Source organism: Watersipora subatra, chromosome 10 (assembly GCF_963576615.1).
Source record: "Watersipora subatra chromosome 10, tzWatSuba1.1, whole genome shotgun sequence".
NCBI classification, from domain to species: domain Eukaryota; kingdom Metazoa; phylum Bryozoa; class Gymnolaemata; order Cheilostomatida; family Watersiporidae; genus Watersipora; species Watersipora subatra.
Genome location: NC_088717.1, coordinates 59,580,578 through 59,598,037, shown reverse-complemented (window position 1 = coordinate 59,598,037; position 17,460 = coordinate 59,580,578). Strand labels below are relative to the sequence as shown.

Sequence of the window (17,460 nt, the reverse complement as noted above, 5' to 3'; positions counted from 1 at the left end):
ATATATATATTAATATATATTAATATATATATAATATATATTAATATATATAAATATATTAATATATATATATATATATTAATATATATTAAATATATATTAATATATATAAATATATATTAATATATATAAATATATATTAATATATATTAATATATATTAATATATATAAATATATATAAATATATATTAATATATATTAATATATATTAATATATATTAATATATATTAATATATATAAATATATATTAATATATATAAATATATATTAATATATATTAATATATATTAATATATATTAATATATATTAATATATATAAATATATATTAATATATATAAATATATATTAATATATATAAATATATATTAATATATATAAATATATATTAATATATATAAATATATATTAATATATATAAATATATATTAATATATATAAATATATATTAATATATATTAATATATATTAATATATATTAATATATATTAATATATATTAATATATATAAATATATATAAATATATATTAATATATATAAATATATATTAATATATATTAATACATATATAAATATCGTTTCAAAGTAATTAAGTTAGAAAAGAGAACTCTGGACTTGAAGAGTTGAGTTTACTAAAACCAGATGGTATTTGATATGACTAAAATTTTTCATGGCAGCTATTATTAATGCTGTTTCAGAAACTTTTTAAACAGCCTGAAGAGCACCAAACTCGACACAGCATTGTAGTTGCAATAAGAAACTCTAGTCATATCAGCCACCATCTAGTTTCATATATATGTGTATACTAGCTATGCTACCCGGCGTTGCCTGGGTATTAAAAATTAGCTTATAAACAATGAGAGGTAATGAGAGTTGCCTGCCATTTGCTATTAGCCTGGCACATTGCCAATGGATAATTTGAGTAAGCTTCCGAATAAGAGCTACCACTTCTCATGTTACGCCATCACTTTGCGTCGTGATCGAAGCGGTAGCCTATTTGCTCTCATATAGCGGCATTTATTGCCTCGTGTGGCTTAGTAAGGTGTCGGAATGGCGAACGGGAGGTTTCAAGATTAAATCTTCTGCTTTACGGATTCTATATTCCAAGATTTTAATAGCTATAGATAGATATATATATATATAATGACGGATGACCAACATTCAGAAATATATAAAGGTTTATAGATATAAATGTGTGTGCAATGTTCACATCATGTTTTCATATATCTGTTTGTATGTATAGATGTGTATACAATGTACACATCATGTTTTTAACTATATGTACACGTATATGTGTAGATGTGTATACAATGTACACATCATGTTTTTAACTATATGTACATGTATATGTATAGATGTGTATACAATGTACGTTTATGTTTATATTTGTTTATTTGTTATATCGCATATAATTATAACTGTTTTCTTCCAGACAGCATTAATGAGGGCCCTGGTGAACTATAACATCACAGCAATAACCTGTAAGAACGCTTATGACAAAACACCTTTTCAAGTTGCACTCATGGGAAAGCAGAAGGCAACGGCTGGGTTCCTTCTTGGTAAACAGTGGAGCAGAATTCAGGTGCGCTGCTGATAACTTAGACATCGCAAGAACGGTGTCAAACAGTAGAGTTATCTAACAATGGAGTTGTCTAAGAATAGAATTCTTTAACAATAGAGTTTAATAGCAATAGATCTTTCTAACAATTGAGCTGTCTAGCAATAGAGTTGTTTAAGAATAGAGTTGTCTAAGAATAGAGTTGTTTAATAATACAGTTTATTAACAATAGAGTTGTTTAACAATAGACTTGTCTAATAGTACAAGTGTCCACCAATAGAGTTGTCCAACAATAGAGTTGTCCAAGAGTAGAGTTGTTCAAGAGTAGAGTTGTCCAACAATAGAGCTGGCCAATAATAGAGTTGTCCAACAATAGAGTTGTCTAACAATAGAGTTGTTCAACCATAGAGCTGTTCAAAAATAGAGTTGTTTCACAATAGGGTTGTTTAATAATAGAGTTGTTTAACAATAGAGTTGTTTAACACTAGAGTTGTTTTCCAATAAAGTTGTCTTACAATGGAGTTGTTTACCAATAGAGTTGTCTTACAATGGAGTTGTTTATCAACAGAATTGTCTAGCAGTAGGGTTGTTTAACAATAGAGTTGTTTAGCAATAGAGTTGTTTAGCAATAGAGTTGTTTAGCAATAGAGTTTTTTAGCAATAGAGTTGTATAGGAAACTATGTCGCTAGTATTTGATGATATGAATGTTTTGTAGTATGGACCAGTGGCCAATGGAATATCACTACCACTGAACATATATTCAAAAATGAAAAACTGGTGCGAAAGAGCCAAAGATAGAAATTACCATAACAATGGCCCCAGTCGGTCGACCTTAAAGAGACGCCCGTATATCACAATGGGAGGAACTTTAGTAGGTGAGCTCCTCGTGATCATACACTGCAGGCATACTCCACACCATCCTTTGATAAAATATCATCTTGGCTAGCATTGTACTCTCAATATATATAAAGCGCTCGTCGATGTACTATTACATGTATATCAGCATTACTCAAGGCACTATATATCATAATACAATATATTGCATTAGCTTCAATTACAATCTTAACACAGATATCCTATATATATATAGTACATACATGTAAGTATATATATATATATATATATATATATATATATATATATATATATATATATATATATATATATATATATATAGTACATACATGTAAGTCATTTAGGATATTATAACCTACTATTCTCAGTTGGATAGGAATATGCTATTATATGACATAACAAATAATATATGTGGCTGATATCAGTTCGAATTATATTAGCTTATCACGCAACCATGATACTTGCGTAAAGTTACTAACTATTATCTCTGCATCAGGTATCGGAGTGCTCGTAGATGGCTACTCTTCTTCTCTCATGAACGGCCGGTCAACCCCGACCCAAGAAAAGAAAATTGACAGGTCGTTCCTCATTCTCCCCTCTGACAAAGAAAAGCCTCCTCCCAAACAGTACTTCAAAGCAGTCACAAATGCAACAAAAGGGGGCAAGCAGAGCCGAACCAAAATTTCAAATCTTGCTCAACGAGGAGGTACATTAGCAACACTTCGTATGGTTTCCTTCTCTTTGCTCATTATTTGAATGCGCTGTTTTATTACAAATTCGGTTACAGGGAGGCAGGCCTCTCGATCTGACGGCATTGTTGAAGAGGACATCCAGACGGTGAGACTGGTGAACCAGGACACAGCCCTTTCCAAATTGGAGGAGGCTGTTGTAGAAGATATGGACATGGAGGAGCGAATGCATAGCCTGCGCTCCACCAATTCTAGAGGTAAGAAGCTTTCTATATCGCTTTTTCATGTTTATTTGTTGATCTTGTTGCAGTAGATATGCCAGAAACATACATTTTATAATTAAGTTTTACTATCAACACTTATATGACTGTCCAAGTATTACCAACTTCATGGCCACGCCTTAGCTATATGCATTCTGCTCAAGGGCCCCTCTGCTGTCAGTTACATCATTGATGTGCCCTGTTCTCTCTGTGCAGAAAACCTTCAACTAGAGACAGATGAGGCTGCACGAACTGGTAGGCTGACGAGTGCATATCTTAGACAATTTGTCCTCTTGTCTCGCTACGCGTCTCGCTATCTTCACGCTTAGCCTAATGCTAGACTGTGTGCTGCACTTCAATTTTTGCTTTCCTTTCAAAACCTCTCTCTTTGTGAAAGTGAATATACTTTGTAGTTTAGTGCACGCAAAGGTTATCATAGCGGTCTCGATGTATAATTATGGAAGACTGGCTTCAACTGCTATCGGGACTTTACTTACCGTGTAGTTTTGTTCAAATCATTGCTGGTCGTTGCTATGTAACTGTCGATGGTTCTGACAAAGCCAAGAGCTAGTTACAAAACAACCGCTCTTTGAACACTATGGTACTACGGCAACACTAAACAAATTCCATACAAAACCACCATGGACAAAGACAAAACTACGGCATGAAATAAAAGCACCTCAATATATCAACAACTTTATGCTTCATCCGCAATCTACTGCTTGCTTATAACATAATAATAATAGTTTATTTTTTACCTACAAAGCTGTGCCTTACTTCACTAATTTCTAACATTTTGTTTATTTTTAAGAAACTCATACATTCGCTAGTAAAATATTCAGTTCACCTCTAATATTAGTTGGCACTTTGCCAAATGTCACGTATACCTTTATGTAGAGCCGTTGTTTGTCAAGATTTCACTGAACACACCGTTTAGTTGAGTGAAGAAAAGCTAAAAAATTACAACATTATAAATATTCAACAAACAACTTACCTCACCATCTTTCCTGATCGCAAATGTTCATTTACAGCGGGTAAAAAACGAGCAAAGGGGCCATCAACAGCTGCAACAACTGTGGATTCAAGCAAATTACCACAGCTGCCAGATCGGAAAACATCAAAGACTTTGGGTAATTATCAATAGGAAGAGTAGCAAACTGATCATTAAGAAATGTTTTAAGAAAATATAGGTAGCTGTACGGTGAAGAGATTATCCAATGCTAACTGAAACACCAAATCAAAATTATTGCCTCAATGCTCAATTTTCAAAAGAGCAGACAACTCTTTGGTTAAGAAAGTATATGTTATTGCGGTCTGCTGAACATAATGAACTCTGAATATTTGTCTGAACCCATAATTTTAAAAATAATTTAGTTTAAACATTTGGTATAATTCTCTCAATATATCTACTAACAGCATTGAGTTAGCCTGAGGAGCCAACTGGAAGCAGCTACAAGACTAGCTCTCAGGCCAAGAAAGCTATTTTTATTTGTGTCAGAACAGTTTTACATGTTTTATAAAGGCAATAAAGAGAATGAAGGCCATTACATTGAAACAGGAAAAGAAGATCGTAGCAAAGGGAAAGGAAAGTCAAAAACTGAGGAGAAGAAAGAAAGAATGGTGAGTGAATATTATTATTATATTATCAGCAAAACTTGCTTTTCGAAACGCTTACATAAACAATGTTCATGTGGAGTTATACATTCATAAAAAGGTTGAGAGAAATGAGTTGAGCTAACAATAATATACTGTTTCAATAACAACTTACAAGCCACATCTAAGCTCATAAACCGATTTGGATAGCTAAGAAATATTTAGTATCATCTACACGAAGAAAGAATATGAACACCCTTTCGAGGTACATTTTAATGTCTCAGGGAAGCACCAAGAGAGACGGTATGATCAGAAAAACAATATGAGCTGAAATTATATTGAAAAAAATAAAAATATACATATTCAGACAAAAAGCATGACATTGATTGGGGTATTGTTATTCTGAAATTTAGATTGGCCCTTCAAATCGCCATTCATAGAAAACTACAGATATTTTTTAAGGTTGACTTGCAACAAATTTCACATTACAGTTATTTGGTATCATAAAGTTCACCATGTCTTACTCTGCTGTGTTGTAGGTGCAAAATATGTAGAAATGTGATTACGAGCTCTTAGAAGCTCAAAACGAACAGTTAATCGCAGCCATCACGAAAACGCATAGGTTGGCATCCCTCTCCAAAACAGCCCAAATGGGACGTAGTTGAAAACGGTGTGCCTCTGTTTACCCTTTCATGCAAACACATTCGTCGAAATATTTTCACAAATATATTTCATGCATTCAATAAAGCCATGTCTATTGTCCTTATGCGTCTGTTTCATTATCATTGTAATGCTATTACTTTGAACAATAGTATCTCAAAGCCTAACCTAAAAATTAGTTTAATTTTTTAAACCTTAGCTCGAAAGAGTGCATATCATCCTCTAATAAACACGAGGAGCCTAATGGTCACCTGTGATAACCAGAAAATGCTGCAGAAATTGTTCGCGCCATTCGGCAGGAAATATGGGTGACATGATCAGATTGCGACTAGATGATTAGACCAAGCCGAAACGAAAATGTAAAGTAGCGAACATCTAAGTTTGATAAGGGCTTCCCGGTAGAACCCAAAGTGTTTATCATAAACTAGCCCTACGAGATGTTTTTATTGGGCCTTTTATTGGCCTTTTATTTCACGTGAGAACATCACTTGTTAAAACAATAACCACGTCGATTTGAGTACGTTATCGAAATAGAGGGATTGCAACCTACGGCGTTTTCATGATGGCTGCGATTAACTGTTCATTTTTGAGCTTTTAAGAGCTTGTAATCACATTTCCACATATTTGGCACCTACAACACAACAGAGTAAGACATGGTGAATCTTTTGATACCAAATAACTGTAATGTGAATTTTGTTACGAGTCAACTTTTAAAGCAGTTGTTGGTGGGTGATATAAACAGTAGAAATTTTGGACAAAAACCATTGATTCATCGCCATGACTTGTGGCAAGTAAGAACTTACGAGACTCAGTGCTCCTTCTGATCAGCCTAAAGGTAGCCTGTGTCTCTGTAAATCTGTATCTTTACAGTTCATAGACCTCTACAAAGGGTTCATGCTATAACTAATGAGTAAAATGAATGGTGGTAAGTTGGAGAGCAATGATGTTGATTATTGCCATGAGAAGATAAACACTGATTTTTATATAACTTTATTGTGAACCAATTATCTATATAACTATATAAAAATTGTAATTTAATCATTTGGTGAATTGCTCGAGTTAATTTGCTTATTTGTTCTAATTGCACAGCGCTCAGCCATAGCCAGTTATAACAGCTTTTACATACTGCTCTAGGCTCTTCTATTAGCCAATACTTGTGTCCTTTAGACTAGTAAGGCTACATTCACTAGATGTACATGTATATAGGCTAGTTGCATGGAGTGAGTTCATTTCACTCCATGTTAAGACTCTGTTGATCTATTCTTCACATAAATGAGGAATACAGTATTCCTTGAATGATCTATCAAGGTAGTATAATTTGTAATCTATATATATACTAGAAATTCCCCTGTCATGCAGCCCACTACCAAAGTGATATTGGAAAAAAGCAAGGGTATTGATGGTTGAGAAATGCAATATTAGCAGTCAAATGGCACTGCAATGCAATAGGATAACTGCAATAGTAGCTGTAATGTACTGGGTGTGGGTGTTATTATGTACTACAAGCAGCAATAATAAAAGGAAAAGATTATATGTTTATATCTCTCCCCCTACAATAGGAGAAATGCAATATTAGAAGTAAAATGCACTGATATTATTAGAATAACCAATATTATTAATATAGTAATAATAGAAAACCAATGCACAATTTTGTTTATATTTCAAAACCTCATAGCTAACAATATTAAGAAGTTGTGATATTTATATAGATTTTTAGTAAATCTATTTAACAAAACTATTTAGAAAAAATAATAACAGTAACATATTGCCCATCATCGATGTTGTTAGTGTGACTATAACACTTCAATAGTCATCCAAACTTATAATTAAATATTGTAATAATCTCATAAGAATCGTTAGAAAAAATATCATCGTCATTTTCTTTACTTTCACTGCTTTGGACATCAGTTAAAATACCAAAGTACTGAAAAGTGTCCAAAATGTCAGTTACTTTGAAATCGGCAAAGAAAAACGATTATATTTCAGTACTTCTACGTTAATTACAGAAACCTTCGGCATTTCGACAATAATATAGACTGGTGAAATGTGCACGTTATTTTTTCGTGAAATGCGCACGACTTAATGGTTCTATTCTCTGTCGCTCGGCATTTCGTTTGCCGGTCTTAATTTTGATAAAAATAAGGCTTGGCAAGTTTTAATAACGATTTTCGGCCAAATTAATTTGTCTATTTGTGTACAATCCAATCAGATGGGTAAGTTTTAAAATATTGTCGACAATTTACAAAGACTTGGTAACATATTTAAATAGGCTTATATGTGTTTTGTATTGTTATTATACTTAAACGACTCTACTGAAAAATGGTTAAATTTGTAGATGAGATTTCGGTACAAGGGTTTGCGACGTTGTTGATGAATAATTTTTGTGAGTTGTGTGCACATGCATTTATCATAAAACTCTCAAACATTTGCTCCGCTCGTGTTTGGTCGTGGGATAAATCTCATAGTTTGTATGTCCTTCGGTATTTCCAGCTATAGCTATTAAAATATTGGAATGGACAATTCATATCGCAGAAGATTTGATCTCCGAACCTCCCTTACGCCAGGTAAATGCCTTACCAATTTAGCTACGCGAGATTGAAGGATTCATTGGGCGACACATGTCCCTATGTGGATGCAAATATGCTACCGCTCTCCGTTACAGCGCAACATCATTCTATTAGTAGGAGCTTACTTAATTAGCCATTGGCAATGTGCCAGGCTAACGGCAAGTGGCAATGTTTATAAGCTGAGTTTATAAGTGTGGCATTCATATCACCGTTTATAAGCTAATATTTAATACCATGCAACGCCGGCATTTCACTAGTCTTCACTACAATCAGAGGTTAGGTAAAAACATGCATTGCACAGGGTTCAAACTCAGATACATTGTATTTGGTTTACCAGCCAGCCACACTATCAACTGCGCCACTCTACCACCTGCCACTTGTTGCCTCGCAGAATAATTGTACAGATTCTTATTACACCTGATGACCTCTCTAGCGTACTAGTACTATGATCTCTCATACTAGTACTATGATCTCTCTAGCGTACTAGTACTATGATCTCTAGCGTACTAGTACTATGATTTCTAGCGTACTAGTACTATGATAATTGAAGGTACTCAAGAACTTATTAAAGCCTGTTTTCTAATATTGAAAAATAATATAGACGTGAACTCACTAACCTGAGAGAAACGGAAGGTTCAGACAAGCTACTATGTTCAGCACTAACCATAACACTTCTTCACAAATACCTCATCCACAAAATGAGTAGTTTTTTTCTCGTGAACAACCTTTTATGTGCATATAATATATATAATGTATATAATATATATAAATATGTACACATATTTATGAAGAGACTGCAACAATTTGACTTGAAGCTAACTGTACAATCTTAAGCTTATACAGTTTGTCTGACAAAAATGGTTAACATCAGCTTAAATCTTGTTTAAAAGAAATCATGCTTTTGCCAAAGACCTCTCATCTGGTTGTTGATAATTTCACCGATGAGATCAAATTTATGACCTTTTGAGGTGTGAAGGACCAGAGACAGAACCATCAAGTAGAAACTACAAATACATGAGCAGAAATGTAATGATATATTTTATTGCTAGCTACCAAATGCACGGGTATTAAAAACAGCTTTTAAACAGTGACAGGTAGCGTAGTTGTCTGCCACTTGCCATTAGCCTGGCACATTGCCAATGGCTAATTTGAGTAAGTTACCTAGTAAGCTAACTTACTAATAAGAGCCGTGGGAGCAAACTTTCTTGACGTTTAGAAATGCAGAGCATGCAGAGTGCTCTGCGTGTTTTAATCCAGATAACGACTCATTTCGCTCGATGCATCTCACGTAGCTTAATTGGTTAGGTAGTTGCCTGGTGTACGGGAAGTTCCGAGATTGAATCTTCTGTCATACAGATTTATCATTGTTAGATACTACTTGCTGTAGATGGTCAGACCAAATCACAGATGACAAACTTTGAGATTTTTATATATAGATAGATGTGTTTAAATACAATATGTCCTCTCATAAACACGTGGTGAAAAAATACAATATGTCCTCTCATAAACACGTGGTGAATAAATACAATATGTCCTCTCATAAACACGTGGTGAATAAATACAATATGTCCTCTCATAAACACGTGGTGAATAAATACAATATGTCCTCTCATAAACACGTGGTGAATAAATACAATATGTCCTCTCATAAACACGTGGTGAATAAATACAATATGTCCTCTCATAAACACGTGGTGAAAAATGCATAGCAGGTTTTACTGATTTCAAACAATCGTTTTGCATTATATTGGTCGGGAAGCCAGCTGAGTTCCCAAAATAACCGAATACCAGTAGCAAGCCATTATTTCTTCATTTTGAACAATAAAAAATATTTCTAACCTAATCATTCAAGCGTGAAAGAAGATTACTACTAGCCATTTTGCAAAGGTTTGTCTTACCTTGAATCACAGGCAGTGATGGCTCAGCTGAAATGTTGACATATTTCAGGTCATCTCGGCGATGAAAAAAGCAAAAGTAAAGACAGTTGAATATTCCATACCGCTGCCACTCATCAACACAGAAAACAATGTCCGACCTTACCTACAGCACTGCAAATCTAAGGTAAGAATTCTGTCTCTCACACTCATCAACATAGAAAACACTGTCTAACCTTAACTACAGCACTGCAAATCTAAGGTGATAATTCTGTCTCTCACACTCATCAACATAGAAAACACTGTCTAACCTTAACTACAGCACTGCAAATCTAAGGTAACAATTCTGTCTCTCATACTCATCAACATAGAAAACACTGTCTAACCTTACCTACAGCACTGCAAATCTAAGGTAAGAATTCTGTCTCTCACACTCATCAACATAGAAAGCACTCTCTAACCTTACCTACAGCACTGCAAATCTAAGGTAACAATTCTGTCTCTCACACTCATCAACATAGAAAACACTGTCCAACCTTAACTACAGCACTGCAAATCTAAGGTGATAATTCTGTCTCTCACACTCATCAACATAGAAAACACTGTCCAACCTTAACTACAGCACTGCAAATCTAAGGTGATAATTCTGTCTCTCACACTCATCAACACAGAAAACAATGTCCGACCTTACCTACAGCACTGCAAATCTAAGGTAAGAATTCTGTCTCTCACACTCATCAACACAGAAAACACTGTCCAACCTTAACTACAGCACTGCAAATCTAAGGTGATAATTCTGTCTCTCACACTCATCAACATAGAAAACACTGTCCAACCTTACCTACAGCACTGCAAATCTAAGGTGATAATTCTGTCTCTCACACTCATCAACATAGAAAACACTGTCCAACCTTACCTACAGCACTGCAAATCTAAGGTGATAATTCTGTCTCTCACACTCATCAACATAGAAAACACTGTCCAACCTTACCTACAGCACTGCAAATCTAAGGTAATAATTCTGTTTCTCAAATTTTAAAAAGCAACTCAGTTCATGATTCGCATCGTAAGTGACATCAACATGTCTACTGCGAAATTATGAATTCTGTTCATGCAGGAGACAGATCCGGCACTCACAACCCTTGCTCTCTATGAAAGATACCGTGGACTCAAGTCACGGGACTACGCTATCAAATGCCTATCGATAGCGAGCAACTTCAAGGACAAGCCATGGCTGCAGCAGGTGCGGCTAGCCATGGACCTTACATCTCAAGACGTGAAAAAGAGGGTGAGCTCAGAGAACCTCAACTTATCCAAGAGATCTCAGTCATCATTTTAACTGGCGCTGCTAGACATGAACTAGCCGATGAAGTGCTCTGCTTGAGAACTTATTATTTGTATAGATGATATTAGCATACGATTACATACATACTTTTTGCAAGCGAGTTACATATAAACTTTTGCTAAAACGGTGATTATGAATAGAATTATTTTTATATGCTAAGAGGGAATAAATTTGTGTGACAATCCATGTTTTTTCTTGTTACACGGACCATTAGACATAATAATAATATGAAGCATATAAGATTGTACAACAGAGTGGGTGCAAAAAACATGTAATTCTCAGGCTCAGGGTAAATACATCAACGAGAAGAAGCAAAGCAGTTGAAAATTAGAGTGGGTTTCCTTGTTTTTGGTTTTTTGTTCGTCCTGACATTTGAAGTAGAGGGAACAATGCGGCCTGCAGGAGTAGTGGATGGTAATGACAGAACATTCTTGCTTATGGCGCATGGAGCCCATTTGTCGGTTTCTGGCTTGTATGTGTACTGAGGAGTCCCATGATCAAGAGCTTTGTCAAACCAGCTGGCGCTCGTATAATTCTACAACACAAACAGACCATGTTACCTGCTACACAGTTGTGGCCACTGTCTTGTGGCATTATTGCTTTAAGTAGCTTATATGTACAACTAGGTAGTGAATCAAAATCTGGTTGCTAACGTACCTTGGATTGTCTTGGATCAAAGGCTATTTGCAAATCAATTATTTCAGCTGCTTTGTCTTCCTTGACAGCCTCTTGCTGCTCCTGGAGCTGACTGAATATTTGCTCTTGTTGGGCCGTTAACTGACCTCCCTCTTCCAATTCACTTCGGAATTCGCCAAGATGTTGTTCTGAGGCTTCATTGTAGCACACTGTAACCCAAAGAAGAGGAACAAATGGCAGGAGTGAGTGATGTAACCAATGATATACAGCCCCCATTGTAGCCCACTGTAACCCAAACATAAAGGTTGATGTAAGCAACAATTGTGAAAGCTAGCCAATCCAGAATAGCTAAGATAATTTAGAATTCACAACATATTGTGAATTCGACATACATCTATATCTCATAACCATAATTTTACATATCATAACCCATTTGTAGATGGTGGTTGATGTCGATTCTGCTCATTTCCATGTCTATTATTTTTATGTCTATTCTGTTCTATGTCTAGCACCTCGTCTATGTATATTCACTGTCATCATAGATATGTAGAATTCACAACATATTGTCAGTCAAATACACCAATTACATCACTATACACTAAGTACATGCTCTAGTAGGCAGACAACTACTAAAGCCTGTCCTTGTCATACCATGAATGTACAGAAAACTCTGTAACATACGCTCAGCTTATAATGTGACACCCACCTGCCAGAAACATGTCTTTAATAAGGGATATATTGGAGAACGTAACATATGCTCCGTTTGTTCTGTCAGCGAGCTCTTTATAAAAGGAAGTGACTGCACGGTCGGACCTAGCCTGTACTCCATAGACCTGTAACAGTAAAATACAAATATTATTACTTCCCACGCACGAATTGTTCAAATGTGCTTGCTATCAGCATGCAATAAATGTTGCCTTCCACATTTAGTATGCATGACCGAGCCCAGATGAAAATCAATAAAACAACAATAAACCCACCAAAAAATAAGATAATATTAATAACTACAAACTTGCAACTAGATATAGTTGTTCAGCTCCAACAAATACTCGATTTATAAATGAATGACAAACAGACCTCATAACCCGTTTGTAGATGGTGGTTGATGTCGATTCTGCTCATTTCCATGTCTATTATTTTAATGTCTATTCTGTTCTATGTCTAGCACCTCGTCTATGTATATTCACTGTCATCATAGATATATCAGAGGCAGTTCTTACCTTAATTCCCAAAGCTGAAAGAATATCTAGCTCAGTATGCCAGTAGATATTTTGGTCCGTGAAGGAAGGAGGGTGTGGGGCACTGTCCCCAATAACTACCAGGGCTTTAGCAGAGTTCTCACTCCAATCCATTTCTTGAGCTTTTTTTAAGACCAGCTCATAAGCCTACAACAACACTCAGTTTTTGTGCCCTTTTCTTGGCAAACAAGGCAACCATTGCATGTAGTTTTTGTACTAATCTATCTGATGTAACCTACTAACATCATAGGACTGTAACATCGCACAAACATGCAACAATCAAGCATTCATGTTTGTATGAATGTTTAATATCAAACCTCAGGAATAGTAAAACCTCCTCCGGTAGCAGAGACATCCATTGCAAACCTTTTTAGACTTTCAGCGTCATTACAAAGTTCATGCGATTTGACGACGTAGTTGGCATAGTGGTCGTAGTCTCCGTGTACCATCAGTCCAACTCTGATATTAGGTATGTCTCTGACGAGACGATCAACAATGTCCCGCACACTGCTGCGAACCTGCAAGTTATAAAAGGTTAAAATCGTCATTCACATTTTTAGTTCTCGACCAATCAATTGAAACATTAATTAGTTTGACCCTTGCAATAGGCTATTACAAGTACATCTGTACAACGTACCATGTGGTGCTGCATACAGCTACAATATTCAAGTTATCAGCTTGTTAAAAGATTTTATAGAACCTTTCAAAAAAGCGTTGTAATACAAAAAAAAGACTTATCGGCCATTCGATTGAGTTGTCAGATATCATCGAGCAGCATGCGGCGCTGAGGCAAGCGCAATCAACACACGCTGTTGTGTAACTGAGGTGTGGCCACACCTATAACCTATTGTGTGTTTGGGATTGTGTAGTATCTACATGTAGATATACTGAAGTATTAGCACTTCTGCTCTAGATTATACTATACCTGTGTTAAGACGGAGGACATACTTCCTGTTGTATCAAATGAGAAGACGACTTCTACCAGTTTTCCATCAGCTGTAAATGTTGGCATGATATCTGGCAGAGACTCCTGTGCTGACGGAGGCTGAAATACCATTAACTAGTAAGTGCGAAGGTATCAAACAAAATATGGCTAGGCAGTTGAGATGGTAACTGAGATTGATAAGTACCTGTGAAGTAGGGTTTTTAACTGATTTGGTTTGGAGTCTCGCTGTTAGAGTCGAGTTGTTGCCTATCTTAAGGTCACAGAGCATCTGTTCGCTTGGCAACTTTTTACTTCCTAAATATATCTGACAGTTTCTGCATTCTCTTTCTTCCAGTTGCTGGAGCAACTGCTGAGGAGTGTCAGTGTTGTAGCACTGAAGTGTCATCACTTCACCCTCGTTATCATCTCTTTCTAGTTTTATTGTCAAATCTAGAGTTCTGACTGTTATAACCTGAAATATGTGTTACCTTATTATGCGCTTATTTACTGTGCTACAGGAACTTCAAAACTTTTGTTTCAACAAGTTATATTGAAATTCGTTTGATGTACCTAATTTTGTTTGAACGTTTCCAGACTAACATACGTAGACTGATGCTACATTTTCAAATAGCAAATAAACAAATATACATGTTTCTTACAGTATGCTTTTTTTAAAGACTAGTAGATAGCAACAGAGATTTAAACACAATTTATAATACAATGCAAAAATTGTGACAACATTGCAAAGTAATATCGGTTGCGTAACTTTGTCTTTTCAGTTTGAAATTAGAAGTGCACACTTACCTCTGTTTTTAGAACCATTCCAGACATTAATCCTAAATAGGAAACACTTTGGTGCTGTTGTAGTACTTTTCCAGAATATTTTATTCTTATCAATGACTGCCTTTCACCACACTCCTCTGATGCCAAACTGTAGATTTTGGCCATTTGGTCATGTTGATGCAGTGTGGCTGGAATTGTTTTCCCATCTGGAAGCTTAAGAGTGACTGTAACTCCAAGTAAATCTAAATCTTTGAGCTGCGTAGATTTACCCATTCCTGAATATGTACTACTAAAAACAATATTGGTGAAACAGAATAATTAAGTTTTAATAGAAAAGTGTTCGAACCCTAAGTGCGCAATGCCAAAAAGAAAGCTGTCACGAGTATTTGTAGCGCTTTTGCTTGCAGTTGATTGGCTGTTCTAATTTTATCGACGAATTATAGAGCCAACTATTTTTAGAACCAGATATAGTATTCCAAATAGTGTATGTCCTAAGCTGAGCGGTCTTGCACAATAGAGCTATCACGGAAAGGCTAAAATGTACTCGGTCGCGAAATAATAGTTTTGTAAAGAACTCGCTTATTCGATTTACTGTATATGTTAACAGCACGGGTGTATATTTTTAACGAAGAACTGAAACGAGTTTCATTCAAACCGCATCACATCTCCAGGATTATTTGACGATATGTCTAATATTATTAGTTTGTAATAATTGCTTATAAGAATGTAAAAACTTAAAAGTGATTTCATAGTGAAGTCAGTTCAACTGACTCAGTTGTGATACTTTGCAATCGCACAACAAACTATTAGAGCTAGCGGTTTAGTTACCGTGAAGAATGCTCAGCCAATTTATTTACCGTTACATGTATATAGAAAATTGCGTAAACTCGTTTACGCAATGGTCAACATTTTTTTGCTGATTTGAAACAATATTTGTCAAGAACTAACAAATGGAAACTAGAAAATTTCAGATCGATTCCTATCAAACATTCAATACATGTATTGTTATTAGAGGTAGTGTTATGTTTCTCATTGAGCTTGCATTTCATAAAACCAGTGACAATGGTGAACTGAACTCTTCGTGCTCAGCAGCTGAGTTATATATACTAGTAATGCGTAATAAAGCTAGCACATTAGAAATTATTAGATAAAGCTAGTACATTAGTAGCAATCACATAAAGCTAGTACATAAGTAGTTAATGACCATGCGACAAAAGGAGTGTTCTAGAACTAGTTATAACATGTCCCTGTTTGGAAATGTTTTAAATTTGAAGAATAGTAGGTATAATTTAAGCGTTTAGTATTTTTGCCTATTGAACCTGATCTTGTAGTACGCATTGTTGATGGTTCCTCTTTTATGGGTATGAAGCTTTTTCTGATGTAGTCTTTTGTGCAGGTGTAGCAGACATCAGCGCATCTGTATCAGGTGTGTTTAGTCGTGCTTCAGGTGGTAAACTAGGAGGTAGGGAATTAAAAGGTGGTGAATTAGGAGGCGATAAATTAAGAGATGGTGAATAAGGAGGTGATAAATTAGGAGTGGTGAATTAGGAGGTAGTGAATTAGAAGGCAGTGAAGTAGGAGGTGGTGAAGCGAGAGGTGGTGAATTAGAAGGCAGTAAAGTAGGAGGTGGTGAAGCGGGAGGTGGTGAAGCGGGAGGTGGTGAATTAGGAGACGGTGAATTGGGAGGTGGTGAATTGGGAGGTGGTGAATTGGGAGGTGGTGAATTGGGAGGTGATGATAGAGGGTTGGCATTAGTACACACTTGTTCTGATAACCCTGGATGCTTTGCAGCAGTTGGTCTGCATCGCTTCTGCATTTGTTTCTGCAGACACTTCTGCCGCTTTGTTGGTTTAAGATCCAGTATGAATTCAGATGCGGATCTCTTGATATATTGATGCCAGGTTTTTATTCAGCACAACCCTTCTCTGTGAACCAAACAGCTTGATTCGCCACACGTATTTATCTTGGTTCCTTCTTGGATCCTTCAGATGTGCAGCTCTGTGCTCTGTTGGTTTGGCTTTTTGAAAATCTTTCATTATTAATGGAGCACACATAAGACGAAGACGTGTGTTGATTCTCCTTTCTATACACAGTTCTGCAGAGCTTGGCAAGAGGTTCCTAATTGGAGTGTCATGATATGTAATCAAGCAACATGTGACATCAAGGTTGTTTTTTGACTTTTTCAAAATCTGCTTGACTGTCTGTGTGGCCCTTTCAACTTTACTCATGGATTGATGGTGATGAGGATTGGTGGTCTCGTGTAAAATTTCTAGTTCTGGACAAAAATTAGTGAATTCTCCTGATTTGAAGCATGGTCCATTATCTCAGTAGATCTCTTCAACTAATCCAAATTTTTGAAAGTTGATATTTAATGCAGTGATAACCTGATCTGCAGACTCATTGTCCAGGACAGCAAAAGTCATATAGCCGGAGTAGAAGTCTATGGTCACCATTGATGTTTGACACTTGAAGCC

At 35.7% G+C, this 17,460-nt stretch overlaps 2 protein-coding genes across 3 annotated transcripts; one reads left to right on the top strand and one right to left on the bottom strand.

The window, feature by feature from the left end:
* The first annotated feature begins 1,436 nt into the window (after window positions 1-1,436).
* LOC137406274 (uncharacterized) lies at window positions 1,437-11,427 on the top strand. 2 transcript variants are annotated; one of them, XM_068092815.1, is made up of 9 exons: window positions 1,437-1,584; window positions 2,277-2,436; window positions 2,913-3,122; window positions 3,204-3,362; window positions 3,582-3,620; window positions 4,397-4,495; window positions 4,888-4,985; window positions 10,133-10,246; window positions 11,177-11,427. In XM_068092815.1, the coding sequence occupies exons 1-9, from the start codon at window positions 1,444-1,446 to the stop codon at window positions 11,396-11,398; spliced, it is 1,242 nt and encodes a 413-aa protein (XP_067948916.1). In that variant the 5' UTR covers window positions 1,437-1,443; the 3' UTR covers window positions 11,399-11,427. The 2 variants fall into 2 exon arrangements, with proteins under 2 accessions (XP_067948916.1, XP_067948917.1); XM_068092816.1 differs by lacking the exon at window positions 3,582-3,620.
* Window positions 11,428-11,702: 275 nt separating this feature from the next.
* LOC137407284 (uncharacterized) lies at window positions 11,703-15,259 on the bottom strand. The gene is made up of 8 exons (XM_068093889.1): window positions 15,008-15,259; window positions 14,409-14,675; window positions 14,204-14,323; window positions 13,596-13,796; window positions 13,261-13,425; window positions 12,747-12,873; window positions 12,062-12,249; window positions 11,703-11,939 (listed from the first exon to the last, which is right to left on the bottom strand). Exons 1-8 carry the CDS (start codon window positions 15,257-15,259, stop codon window positions 11,703-11,705), a joined length of 1,557 nt encoding a protein of 518 aa, XP_067949990.1.
* Between the last annotated feature and the right edge of the window lie 2,201 nt (window positions 15,260-17,460).